Raw genomic sequence first — 13,572 nt, 5'->3', positions numbered from 1 at the left:
CACAATTAAATGTTACACTTAAATTGCCCTCGGCAAAGCACTGGCTGTTGGGAGATAAAGTGACCTTTCCTCTCCCCTTCCATTTTTGATATTTCAGTTCATGTTGCCAGAACCAAAACCCTACTGCCTGAGCCTACTCTGCAGTCTGCACCTTTTCTTGCAGTGGCTCCCCACGGCCAGAGGTTAGCTGGGATATTGGGAAGAAATTCTTCCCTGTGAGGCCCTGGCACAGGCTGTCCAGAGGAGCTGTGGCTGCCCCATCCCTGGAAGTGTCCAAGGTCAGGTTGGACAGGGCTTGGAGCAGCCTGATCTAGTGGAAAGTGTCCCTGCTCATGGCAGGGGTTGGGAACTGGATGAGCTTTAATGTTTTTTAAAGAAAACCAATTTGCTGTCTCCCTTTTGAAATAAACAGACCAGTTCAGTTTTGCCAGTAATTTGCAAGCTATGGATTCATCTGCAAGTCAAATTACTTTAAAATTGATGATTAGTGAAGAAGCAAACTGAAACCTGAGTGGAGAAATGATGCCTCATGTGTCTTCATGTCTCATACTGCTAATGAGAAAGGTGTGGGGTGCTATGAAGAAATAAATTTACTTGGTTCCCCTACAAAACTCTTGGCAATGACCATGTGTGTCATCCATGTCCAGGTATGTCAAGGAGACATTTCCTTGTCATCTGAGCAAGAGGAAGCAGGAATTCAGGGAACTCAGTTGACAGGATTTTGCCCACAGGTGCAGCTGTACTTCACAAGAGCTCTTGCAGCTCCACATTTCCTCGTTCCTGTATTTCAGTCCTCCAGATGTGTCATAGCTGGGACAAGTGCTGTAAATTCTGGTGCCACTTTGCATGGTGCCACAAAGCCTCCTCTCCTTTTTATTACTACCAAGGAAATAATTGACTGTGTGGTAACAGGGAGGTTGCTAACAGCAGAGCCCATCTCAGGGAGTGACACGTGGCTGCTGTGGCTTGTATTTCTTGTTGCCCAAAATGTGGTAGAGATACTTAATATCAGAGTGGTTTGTGTTGGAAAGGACATTAAAGCTGATCTGCCCTGGGCAGGGACACCTTCCTCTAGACCAGGCTGCCCCAAGCCCCATCCAGCCTGGCCTTGAACACTTCCAGGGCTGGGGCAGCCACAGCTTCTCTGGGAAAGCTGTGCCAGGGCCTCTCAGCACCCTCTGACTAAAGAATTTCTTCCTAAAATATAATCTAATTCTTCCCTGTTTCAGTTTAAAACCATTGCCCCTTATCCTGTCACTACTTGCCCACATGAAAACTCCCTCCATTGGTGGCATTTCCTCCAGAATAAATAGATTCCCTGTGTGTTTTGTCTGTTGGTTTCTACAGGTGGTGAGGAAGTGCCCCAAGTGCCGCAGTGATGTGAAGAGGCAGCGATTAACCCAAGTTTTCTTCTGGTCCTGATGCCACCCACAGAAAGGGCAGGAAGCCCTTGGTGCCAGCAGAAGCAGTGGCTGTGCTCTGGCTCCTGCTGAGCAGGATGGAGGCTCCTTTAAATCCCTGTGATCCTTGTCTCTGGATTATGAGCTGAGCATTTTCCAGCAAAGGTGGTCAATTCTGAAAGGTCTCACTGCAGGAGACAAAGCAGAGCATTGTCCTCTGTTAGAACTAAGAAAGTTCATTTTTTACTTTTTTTATCCCCCAAATTCTCCTGTGGCCACTCTTAGGCTGAAATTTTATATCCTGGAAGCTGCTGTCATTTTATGGCCCCTTCAGGTAATGCCAGATCATGGAAAAACCCCAGGAATGCTCCTACAGTGGAACTGAGCTGGCTGAGGATGCCAGCCTACCCATCCCTACCCCACTGGTGTTCCTGGAAGAGGTGATTCACATTCACTCTTTGGCATTTGGCAGCAGCCATTGTCTCCAATAGTGGAAGATACTGAAAGGATCATTTTTTACAGGATGGTGAGCAGAAGCTCCCTCTCACCTGCTGTGCATCCCAAAGCCTGATTCCATCATCCACCATGGCAGGATTTTTTGGAACACACTTCTAGAGAGACTTTATTCTTCACTCAGTGCCGGTATTTCCATGTGCCTGTGTTACCTGATTTGCTTTCCAGGAAGAACATGTATCTAAATGTTTTAAAACTTTTAAATTAATCAAGTTAGTTTGGTTTAAAAAAATTCCTTGGTATTTCCACTCTCTGTGAGTAGTGGATATAAGTAGTTAACCTAAGAAATTGTATCAATTTTAAATCTTCTGTATCTGCTGTTAATTAGACTGTAAAATAAAACCATTTTGTCTAAATTTGATTTAATTAGATTTTTTTAAAAAACAGGAATTAAAAAAAAAAAAAATGAAGAGATATAAAAACATTGGCTATTGAGTCCTAATGGCCCTGGTAGGAGCAACTGGAAAGGTTGTACTCTGTAGGTGGTTTTCATATCAATGGAATTTGGAAAATTTTATGTTAATAAAATTTTATTCTTAATAAAATTGAAAAGTGAGCTGCATTTTAACAGTTTCCAGTTTCTCCTGGTTGTAGAATTTGAACCCAGTGTCTCTTCAAATCTCAGAGTTGCTGGCAGTGAAATGAAACCTTTTGTACTTCATTGACAATTAACAAAGGCTTAGGCAGGAATTGAGGTAGTTCTGAGCTATCATGTATTCTGTCTTGTTTAATTTTGTGGATGAATATTATCTTCTAGCTGTGTATCTATTCAGTGCAGCAAAACAGGAATAAATAATGCAGATAAAGTCCTGGATGTTTCAAATATAAGTGAGGGGAAATGACAGAAAAGTGTTATGTAAATAAAGTTGTGTTGTAGAAATTATCAGAAAAATATTTGGAGTGAGACTGGGGGCAGTGAGCAGTAAAATGTCATTTTTTGGTGGGCAGCTCAGTGCCTGCTCTCCTGGGAAGGTGTCTCCCAGGAAGCTGCAGCTGACTGCTTGTGCCGCTGGAGGGAAGCCACAGCACAGCCAGGAGCGTGCTCGGCGTGGTGACCGCGGCTCGGGCCGGCTTTGCCGGTGGGAATTATCTGCCGTGGGCTGCAAAAATGCTGCCAGACCCAGCAAGACAGAAGGAAATACTTGAGAAATATTGTGGGGTTGAATCACCCCACACGCTAGGAAAGGGGTTGGCAGGGACAAATATTACAATGCTGCTTTTTCTCCTCAGCTAAAGTAGTTTTAAAGTTGTGCCTTTTCCTGGAGTTGCTTTGGTCTGAAGACTGTTCCAACCTGGGGATGCTCTTTTCTGAGACAGGGCAGAGGAACAGTGCTAAGAATATCTCAGAGCCTTCAAGAGATTCACAGAATGGTTGAGGTTGGAAGGGACCTCTGGAGATCACCCAGTCCAACCCCCCTGCCAAGGAAGGGTCACCTGGAGCAGGGGGCAAGGGAATGCAGCCAGGTGATCTGGAATATCCAGAGAAGAAGACTCCACACCCTCCCTGGGCTGCTCTTCCAGTGCTCTGCCACCTCCATGGAAAGCTCTTCTCCATGTTGAGGTGAAAATTCTTGAGTTTTAGTTTATGGCTGTTGCTGCTTGTCCTGTTGCTGAGCACCATGAAGAGTCTGGCACCCTTTGGAAATATTTATGAGCATTGATGAGATCCCCTCTGAGCCTTCTCCAGACTAACCAGGCTCAGCTGTGTCTCCTATCAGAGATGCTCCAGGCCCTTCATCATCTCTGTGGCCCCTGCTGGATCCTCTCCAGTAGCTCCTTGTCTTTCTTACACGGAGGGGAAAACTTGCTGAGGGTTTTTCTCTCCCCTCACCCAGGACATTCCATCCCGTTGTCCAGGGAACTCCATCTCTTCATCTCTTACTCTTCAGCAGAGGGATTGCCTTGCTGAAGAGGTTTACAGTCACTGCCCTTCACCAGCTGAACCCACCCAGAGAAGTTCTGAAACACACCAGTGTCCCCCCAGTGTCCCCCCAGTGTCCCCCCAGTGTCCCAGCACACATGGCTTTGGTTTGGTGCTGATTTCTGGTGCACTGGGAATTGCACTGCAGTGGATCTGGGAGTCAATCCCCGCTGTTGGTGGCTGGGGCAGGACAGATGGATGCTAATGGGCCCTGGAAATGGGAGAACTGGATGAGCTTTGTGTCCCTCTCAACCCAAACCCTGCTGTGACACCATGAGACCTTGAAGAGGATCCCCAGCAGTCAGGACTGTTCTGTCATCTGGAAATTTGTTGAATTTACAGGAAGGGAAGACAGGGGCAGTTAATTAATTATGCAGAACAGAAAGTGAGAAAACTTTCAGAAAAATCTGTATTGCTTTAGGGGCTTAGAGGAATTTATGCAAAGTATTTCATGATGGGGGGACAAAAACCTATCCTGGACACTCCTTGCTGATTTTCAAAAGCAAATGACACATGGCTTACAGATCATAAAGGAAGTAGATACTAATTTTTTGATTGCCCTTGCCTTGCAGTGCTATGACTAGACCTGGAACATTGTAGTGTGTCATTGAACAAACCTTTCCTGCTGTTTTTTTCTCCCTCCAAAAAACTGAAAGGACTCACAAAAGAGATCAAAATCAGCAAAGCAAAATGTTTCATCAGGAAAGAGATGAGCCCTATCTCTGGCTGGCAAAGTTGTTACTGATGGGCAACAAGGGATTTCTTTACTCAACAGAATTTTCTGTGAATATAACAAGAAACTTTATTTTTCACGAGTAGTTTCAGAAGGTGGTGCTGCTGGACACCCTGGAGTGTGAAACTATGCCCTGTATGGAGAAGTAAGGCAGAGCCATGGCAATAGGATGCTGAATTCCATTTCTATGCTACCTCCACTGGTCAGAGTCAGTAGTGAGTTGTGTTGCTGCTTTCTGGTTGTCAGGCAGTGACCCTTAAACCCATTCTGGGAGGTTTGTTGGACCAACAGAAGAACAGACAGGAAAAGATTAATCAAAGGTCATTGTTCCACCAGACTGTTGGAGTCTGGGGAAGTTGTCTGGGGAAGCCCTTTCTGTCCCATCAACGAGGTGTTTTGCTCTCTAGGAGCATCCATCTGACACATTTTTTGTCAAATTCACAACAAAATAATTATTGATGAGAAATCGCAGTGCAGCGAGGAGCTCGGAGTTTCCCAGTGCATTGTGTCCATCCCAGCAGGGCATGGCTGGGACACAGGGAGTGCCAGCAGGTGCCATTCAGGATGTAACCACCTGCTATTGTTTCACACACCTTGTGGGTTCCATGTGAAATCCACAGAAAACTGAAATTGTGCTTCCGCCTGTGGAGAAGGAAACGCTCTGCGGCTCCTGGGTGGTTCAAGCCTCAGGCAGAGGGATCCCACTGAAACTCCCCAGGTGGGTGAGCCCAGGGCAGGGCTTTCTATTGGATCCAGTCTGGTGGGGAGTTTCACCCAAAAAGACATCAAGGGGCTGCGCCTCAGTGCCAGGGCAGGGCTGGGAGATTGGCTGATTAATTACTGAGCTGATGCACACTGACAAAGCGAAATCCCGGCAGGCCTTGGCTCAGGGATTGTGTCAAAATGAGTTACAAACCATCAGGATTACTTTGGACAGCTACAGGGGATCGAGATAAACGAGCAATAAAATAAAAAAACACTTCAGAGTGGCCTGTGTAAATCAGCTCATCACCTGTTCTGTGTAAAGTGCAAATAAACACAGCCCAGACCCTGCTGCTGGACTGTGGCACTGACCCCCCTTGGCTCCTGCTGGAGTCAGAGGATTCTCTTTAACTGAGGTGGGTAGAAGCTGACCTTACTGGAAGGAGCTTTGGATTCTTTTTGACCATTGGGGTTTCCTTCTCTTTCTGGGTAGTGGAGAACTAGGTTTGATTTTCTTGGTGAATGGTGTGTTTAGCTACGGTAGGTATGAACTTTGTGTTCAGAATAAAGACCATGAGATCCTCCATCTGCAGCCCCAGTAGCTGAGAGCTGGATGAGAGAGGCAGAAGGCAGATGCAGAATTGTTAATTCTCTGCAGTGATCTGCAAGAGGAGCTGGCTGCTGACTCCTGAGGAGAAAAACCTCCCCATCCTCTCAGGTCCTCACTGTGGTTCCCTCATCCTTGCAGAGACTTGCATTTGCTTTTTGAGCATTTGCTCTGATTTTGACTGTTCACAGAGAATGTGGTGAGACAGAGCAGACAAAGGGCAGGAGCCCCGTGTCTTGAAGCAGGCCCTGGAACACATGTTCTGCCAAGGCTGCACCTGCCAGGCTGAGTTCAGTTTTCATTTGAATCCTCGGGCCCAAGACTTAGGGCACTGTCACCTGTAAGGGATTTAAGTGCTGATCTCTTTAGCTGCCGGATGTTGTGCCACAAAAGGCACCCGTGTTTAGTGTTACAGCTGGAGGTGGTGTCATTCTCGGCGCTCCTGAAAGGAGAGGGTTGAAGCTCGGAGCCGGCTTTGGGAATGCAGTGCCCAAGCACTGACGACCGGGGCTGTTTTGGCAGGGTCAGTGCCCTGGGGGGAGGGGTGGGATGGGTCTGGTCCGGAGCCCCCGGGCAGAGCCGGAGGGATGCTTCCCCCAGCGCCGGTGTCACTGCCCGCAGCCACAGCCAGAAGCGGCCCCTCGGGGCTGCCTTTGACGGGGCGAGCTCCCAGCGAGAGGCAGCTGCTGTTACTGGGAAGTTCTTTGGCGCTTCCAGCCGGGGAACAAAACGTTCACAAGGGAATTTCCCCGCCTTTCCCCTTGCCAGAAAACGATTTCTCACCAACCCCCTGTAAAACTTAGCTTTGAAAAACTGTGCGAATGCCACTCGCCTCCTTCCTCCGCACAGGTAAACGAACTTCGCTGCTCCGAAAGCTTCGCTTTAGCGGCAAGTGCAGAAACGAGAGCGAAAGCGGCGCTCGGGCGAGGGAGGGCGCCGGGACGCGAAGGCGGGGGCCCGGGAAGGGCTCGGGGCCGGGATGGAGTCGGGGGGGGAGCCGGGATGGAGCGGCGATGTCACCTCCCCTTGCCCAAGAGGGGTCTTTCCCCCGGGCCGGTTTATAAAGGCGCTGCCGGCCGCGGGGAGCGGCGCGGAGCGGAGGTGCGAGGCGGAGTTGCGGTGAGCGGAGCCGGTCCCGAGGGATGGGATGGGGATGGGGAGGAAGGGGAGGAAAGGAAAACCTTGGCTGCTTCCCCACCAGCTCCTGCTCCCTCCCGGCTGCGGTGGGCTGGGGGTGGTTTCCCTCCCCCGGGCGATTCTACGTGTCTGGCTCTGCGTGGGTGTGGGGGTGCCCAGAGCCTCTCGTCCGCAGCCGCTATAAGGCTCTGCTCCGTCCCTGCGCTGGGGAGAGCCGGCATCTCCCTCGGAGGAAGGGCTGACTCGGAAGAAAGCAGGCGAGGAAACCCAGTCTTTCCCAACAGCCCTTCCCTGTCAGCCCTTCCCCATCTCCCTCTGTTTTACGCCGGCCGGTCGGGTCGAGCCTGCTGCTGCAGAGGGAAGCCCGGCGCAGGCAGCAGCAGCCTCTGAGGACCCTCTCTGTCCCCCAGGTTTCTGATCCCGGCGCTCGGAAGCCCTCGGTGCGATGCCATCCTGCCACGTGCCGAGTTTGAGGCATCCGTCCAAGGTAAGGGATCTTCTGCTCGTCAGGCTGGGCACGTGGGCTTTGGAAAGGAAAGGGAGGATCAGCAAGCTCTGGGATTCAGTCCTATCCTGAGCATCTGCGTTTCCAAAAAGTGTTAAAGGTCCTAGGGAGCATGCTTGGTGTCTGCTAGTTTGGAAAATTTCCCTTCTGCTTCTTGGTTTGCAAAGGTGTCTCTTACTGCAGTGGTGGGGAACTGTCTGGGGTGAAAGAGGGGAATGGGCTGGAGCTGCTCCAAGTTCCGAGTGAGGAAAATTGGGCTCTGAATGCATCACAAATGGGTTTGGAAGGATGCTCTGTCACCTGGGATGGCAACGGAGGGCAGCAGCTGGTGCTTGGGCTGGGAACAGCACAGGGAGGGAGAACAATTTCTTGTCTCTACAACAATAACGAGTTCTGTAACAGCAGCAGCCGCGTTTGCTGCTCCCGCCTCTGCCCGAGGATGAGCTCAGGGCTCTTTGCGCTGTCTTTGCCGTAGTGGATGCTCCCCCCTCTCCTCCTTTTGCTGGCTGAGCTCGCCTGCGATGCCCAGCCCACGTACCAGTGGAAGGACGCCGTGACGAGCGAGAGGATCACATGCCAGCAGTGCCCGCCGGGGACCTTCGTGGCACAGCACTGCTCCAAGGACAGAGCCACGCGGTGCGAGCCCTGCCCGGATTTGCACTACACTCAGTACTGGAACTACCTGGAGAAGTGCCGCTACTGCAACGTCATCTGCGGGGAGAAGCAGGTGGAGGTGCAGCAGTGCAACGCCACGCACAACCGCGTCTGCCAGTGCCAGCAGGGCTACTACTCGAACATGGAGCTGTGCATCCGGCACTCCGAGTGCCCGCCGGGCGCCGGGGCTGTGAAGGCGGGTGAGTAATTCCGGCCCCGTGCATCCTCACATGGCTCTTGCCACGCCCCAAAATCTCGGCGGGAGATAAAAATCAAGGAAAAATACAGCTGCCAAATGCAGCAGCCAATGCTTACCCATAGCCTGACCGACTCCCTTTTAGCTCTGGTGCTGGCACAGTGCCCTCCCTGCCAGTGTGCTCCTGCCTCTTCTCCAAGGAGGAATTTGGATGGGGTTTTCCACAGCTATCAATTTGAAAGCTTTTGAAATCCCCAGCAGTACACTTTGATGGGATGTGTCAATCCCTGCTACCTGCCTCACCTGCCACAGCAGGCAGAGCCAGGCTGTGACTTGGCCATCCCCGGAGCAGCCACTGGCCCCGGGCCACAGGCAGGTGGAAAGTCCGAGCTGCTCCTGCCCATTCATCAGCTCCCTTCTCCTTGCATAGGCAGCCCGAGAGCTGGGAATCCTGATTACCTGGGCTGAGGAAGGTGGCTGAGGATGTCAGGGCAGGGCTGAGGAATGTGTGTAGCTCCAGGGTCAGTTTTGTGGTTTTTCATTGAGCACTTTGGGGAGGATGTGTTGAAAATACATAGTGGACACACAGCCAGGTTCCAAATCTACAAAACCAGGTTTGTTTTGACTCCTGAGTCTGAGACTCCGTCTCCTTGTGTGATCTAAGTCCCAAGGTATTTTAGGGGATTTATCCTCCTGTTGTTTCCCCTGAACAGTTTTCTCTGCTCCTGGTCCTTTAATTGCTCCCAATGTGTGTAAACTCATCAATCAGTGAGGACCAGGCTCTGCCTGGAAACCACAGCAGGGGATGGCAAACCAGTGTGGGCAGCACCAGCAAGCCCAGCAGCATCTTGCTTCACACTGTGAAGTGAGGAGGCTTTTGAAGCATGGAGTCTTTCCATGTGTGGCATGGAAGAGCTCCAGGCTCACCAGCCACAGGGAAAATATCTGTTTTCTTCAGCTGATATTTATAGTTGAGGTTTAATTTTTTTATAGGACATGACAAAATGCAGTAATGCAGCAAAGGGGGAAGAAGATATCCAGGCATTACAGGGAAGCACTTTGAAATTAAACATGGAATTTGTCTGGAGGGTTGGCTTTGGGACTGACGAGCCATGCAAGCAAGCTGGGTATTTGAGGAGAAGCCGGTTTTTTGTTACTATTATTTATTTTTTGCAAATGGCTTCTTGTGTGGGGAGGATTGCCCCCCAGCCCAGCCACCAGAACACCACAGCAAGGACTGAGTGTCCAGTGTGGTGGGCAGAGCCCTGGACCTGCCAGTGCTGGTGTCTGGGTGGGGAAGTTGTGCCCTGGGGGCTGTAGGCAGAGTTTGCTGCTCTTTGGTTGGATGAGGGTTTTGATCCTTGTGCAATCCCCCCGGGCAAACCAACTTTGGGATTTCCCATTTGTAAATAGTGGCTCGGATGTTGGGGGTTATGGCTGGGCCTTTCGGATGCTCCGGGTTGGGAGGGACCTGAAAGATCAGACTCCTGGGAAAGCCTAAAGGGGAGGCAGCAGCGTAGAAACTGCTTGTAAGGATTCGTGAAGGTGAAAGGGGTGGGAAACCTCCTGCCCCAGAGCCCTTCCCTCTGTTCCCAGGGAGCGGGAATGCTGCTCGGTGCAATCCTGCCCGTGTGGCATCAGCCCTGTGGCACAAGGGAAGCGCTGGCCCGGAGCCAGGGCAGCAGTGACAGCGCGGCCAAGGCCAGCTCAGCTTTCACCTCCGCAGAGACTTTTACTTTCACTTGGTCGGGAGCCTCTGGCTCTGGGAAGAAGGGCTCTGGGAACCGAGGGCTGGTCTGGCAGCTCGGCCACCAGCCTGGCTGCAGGCTCCTGCCTGGGACGTGGCCTTTTCATAGCGAGATGTCCTCCTGTAGTCCCCTCATGTCTGCGGGCTGCTGACAATTTATCAGCGCTGCTGTTTGCCCGGTGTGAGGACACGCAATTCCAAGGGGAAATGCTGGCAGTGATCACTTCCAAAACGTCACCTGCATGCTCCAATGGTGTCTGGCATCATCCCCAGCTGCTGCCCCTGCTCCTGTGCCAGCTTGTCACCTGACAGTCCCGTTGTGTCCCCATGCACAGGTACCCCCTTTGAGGACACCCAGTGCCATGACTGCCCCCACGGCTTCTTCTCCTCCAACTCCAGCACCGACCCATGCCAGCCACACCAGGACTGTAAGCAGCAGGGGAAGGTGACCAACGTGCAGGGCAACAAGTACCACGACACCCTCTGCACGTCCTGCCGACCTGGGAGAGGCAACAGCACACAGGGAGCAGGTGAGCCACGGGCACAGCGTGCCAGGACAGATGCTGCCAGGGTGAGAGCAAACTTCCTCATGACTTTCTCCTACTTAGATGTAAATGAGGTGAAATGGCTTGTAAAAGCATGGAGTGATCCATAATTAATAATAATTATGGGTGAAATAATCTGTCTCCCTTCATCTCCTTCCAGTGTCAGTCCCATAGAGCAAGGACAGGTTGCTGGGCTTAAGCAACAGTCACTGCACAGTGAGAACAAGGAGCTGACAGTGAAATCCTGCTGGACCTTATCAGGGACAACTGGGAGTGCTGGGACAGGGGATTTTGGCAGCTGAGGCACCCAGCTTGGCACAGCTCCTGTGCTCCCTTTTCCTGGCTGCACCTGTTTCCTGGAAGCTTTTATGGCAGCCTGGTCTTGTGCAGGTTGAGTGGAGCAGAGCCCAGGGTTCATTGGAGCTGGTGTGGGGTGGATTTTGACCTGTTAGGTGTAAAAGTGGAGACGTGGTGTCAGTCATAAAGCCATAGAAGAGCTCAGGTGGGAGGGACTTGGAAAATTTATCTGGTCCAACCTTTAATGGGAAAATGAGCCTGGATGAGATTATCCAATGTCATGTCCTGAAAATCTGAAAAGCAATGGGGACCTCATCACATCCAGAGGAGGCTGCTCTGTAGTGAAAAAATGTCATTCTTTCATCAGGATGAAGCTTGGTAGAAAAGCTCTAATGAAACTCACCCACAGGGTGGTCAGGCACCAGAACAGGCTCCCCAGGGAAGTGGTCATGGCCAAAGCTGTCAGGCATGTTGTAGGGCTTTTGGGTGGTCTGTGCCGAGCCAGGGCCTGCACTCAGTGAACTTTGTGGGTCCCTTCAAACACAGGACATCCCATGGCTCTAAAAGATTTTCCTCTGTGGCGAGGGAACTTGGAGGCTTCCTCCCCGGGCAGCTCTCACTTTTCCACACTCTCCTGGCACCACCAGCACAGAGGTTTCTCCTCACAAAGCCTGACTCACAGCATGAGCTCCCTGCCAGGAGTGTGATCCTGACACAGAGACTGGAAAGCTCCGTCACCAGCGGGATGCAGTCCCGGGGCAGGGGATGGCCAGGTCAGAGCAGTGTCAGCAGCACGTGCGTCAGGGACCGGCCCCCGCAGCCAGACCTGCCCTTTGCAGATATTTATAGAGGGAGGAGGCCCCAGCAATAGGAGCTGAAGGCTTTTTTTTGTTATGATTCCTCTCAGGAGGCACACAGGGATCTGCTCATCATCAAGCCGAGCCTGCTGGAGAGGCAGAGCCGGAGCAGTGGAGCTCAACCCACCCCACTATAACCAGTGAAACTGTTCCCAGTCTGCAGTGGCATGAAACTGGGCTAATCTCTCCCTGATTGAGTAATCCTTTGGCCTTGACCTCTTGAAAACTCTTTCTGTTTTCATTCCTTACGCTGGATGCACTCCAGCAGCTTCCACCAGCCAGGGCCGGATCCGTCCCGTCCCAGCTCCCTGATTGGGGCTGTGCTTAGGGCTGGTCCTGTTACAAATCTGTTACAAAGTTTACAAATCTGTGGGGGGAAACAGAAACTTTCAGGGATAAGAACGTGTAAGTACTTACTGCAATTGCATCAGATTTGTCTGGGCTTTTCCTCTATTCCCTGATGGGGAGGAGCATGGAATAGTACATTGACTTTCTACAGAACTCCTACACCTTGTTTTCCAACTGCCCTGTGTAGGGTGCATCACTGACAGGAAGTTCAGCTTCCACTAGACCAGGTTGTTCCAACGCCCATCGAACCTGGCCTTGAACGCTTCCAGGCCCGGGGCACTCACCAGCCCTGCGGGCAGATGTCCCACAGAGAGCCTGGGCAGGGCTGTGCCCTGCTGTCCCCTGTCCCTTTAACCCCCGGCTGTTTTCCCCCCGCAGCTGCAGATGACGACTGCGATCAGGCCATGATAGACTTCGTGGTGTACCAGAACATCCCTGTCAAGAAGCTGAAGCGCCTGCAGCAGATCCTGGAGCGCTCGCCAAAGAAGCAGGCAGCATGGACCAGGGCAGCCATCCAGGAGAAAATCCGGGCTTTCCTCACCCACAAGAAGGAGGAGGACTCTGAAGTCACCAAGGAGCTGCTGGACGCGCTGCGCGTGGTCAAGCTCCACTCCATTGAGGAGAAAGTCCGCGAGCGCTTCCAGCTGCCCTGAGAGCATGAACTGGACTTTTGACTTTCTGGGTGCTCTCTGTTTTGGTTTTTATCTTCTGAGGCTTCATTAATTTATTCATCTTTCCAAACATAACTTGAAAAGCAGCATGAGAGATGAGTGATGGAGGCGCATCGTGCTATGGCAGCTGGGTCACTGCTGATGGGATGGGATGGGATGGGATGGGATGGGATGGGATGGGATGGGATGGGATGGGACAGGATAGAATGTGTGAGAAGCAGCATCCCTTGCCAGCTGCTGGGGCAGCTCCTGGGAGCTCACCAAATGTTGGCCACAGATTTTCCAGCCCCCTGCAAGAGTCAATATTTTATCAGAAGAAAAACTTGCATCCAGGGTCATTGTTTCTGGGGAAGAACACGGTTCCCCTTATAAAAAATGTTTTGGCTTTGTTTTAAACTGTGTAAGTTTGGGCTTGTTGGGGGGTTTAGTAATTTAACAGTATTTTCCATGGAGGATTTGCTTGCGATTTTTGTCATGCTTTTGTTTGAGAAGAGAGTTTGCTGCTGAGGCATAGGAAGGGGGAGGATGCCCCAAACTCACTGGTACAGCTCATTTGAAATTTATTTCTTAACTACCTGGTTTTACACCATGTGTGAAAGATGTTTTCTAAAGAAAGAAACCAAAGAAGTTATTTTATCATACACCTCTCTGTCACCCGAGTCCTTTCCTTGTCTCCCTTGGAGGTGGTGCTGGGAGACCCAGACCATCATCTCTGACCCTGCTTACCCTTGTCTGTTTT

At 51.3% G+C, this 13,572-nt stretch overlaps 2 protein-coding genes across 3 annotated transcripts in view; both read left to right on the top strand.

Moving 5' to 3' along the window:
• RTEL1 (regulator of telomere elongation helicase 1) overlaps positions 1-1,590 on the top strand; it is a gene marked incomplete at its 5' end in the record, with an annotated part of 42,823 nt that extends 41,233 nt beyond the window's left edge. Inside the window, one exon of the mRNA XM_084218143.1 lies at positions 1,348-1,590. Within this exon, the coding sequence (XP_084074269.1) occupies positions 1,348-1,422 (75 nt within the window). The 3' untranslated portion in view covers positions 1,423-1,590. The remainder of the gene's footprint in view (positions 1-1,347) is intronic.
• Positions 1,591-6,968: 5,378 nt separating this feature from the next.
• On the top strand, positions 6,969-12,974 carry TNFRSF6B (TNF receptor superfamily member 6b). 2 transcript variants are annotated; one of them, XM_084217918.1, is made up of 5 exons: positions 6,969-6,995; positions 7,424-7,500; positions 7,994-8,372; positions 10,451-10,645; positions 12,541-12,974. In XM_084217918.1, the coding sequence occupies exons 2-5, from the start codon at positions 7,459-7,461 to the stop codon at positions 12,813-12,815; spliced, it is 891 nt and encodes a 296-aa protein (XP_084074044.1). In that variant the 5' UTR covers positions 6,969-6,995; positions 7,424-7,458; the 3' UTR covers positions 12,816-12,974. The 2 variants fall into 2 exon arrangements, with proteins under 2 accessions (XP_084074044.1, XP_084074045.1); XM_084217919.1 differs by having other exon boundaries at positions 6,978-6,995; positions 7,921-8,372.
• The last annotated feature ends 598 nt before the right edge of the window (positions 12,975-13,572 follow it).

This window comes from Fringilla coelebs, assembly GCF_963513975.1.
Source record: "Fringilla coelebs genome assembly, chromosome: 18".
Taxonomy (NCBI): Eukaryota; Metazoa; Chordata; class Aves; order Passeriformes; family Fringillidae; genus Fringilla; species Fringilla coelebs.
The sequence above is the reverse complement of the archived record's forward strand: the minus strand, read 5'-3'. Positions and strand labels throughout refer to the sequence as shown.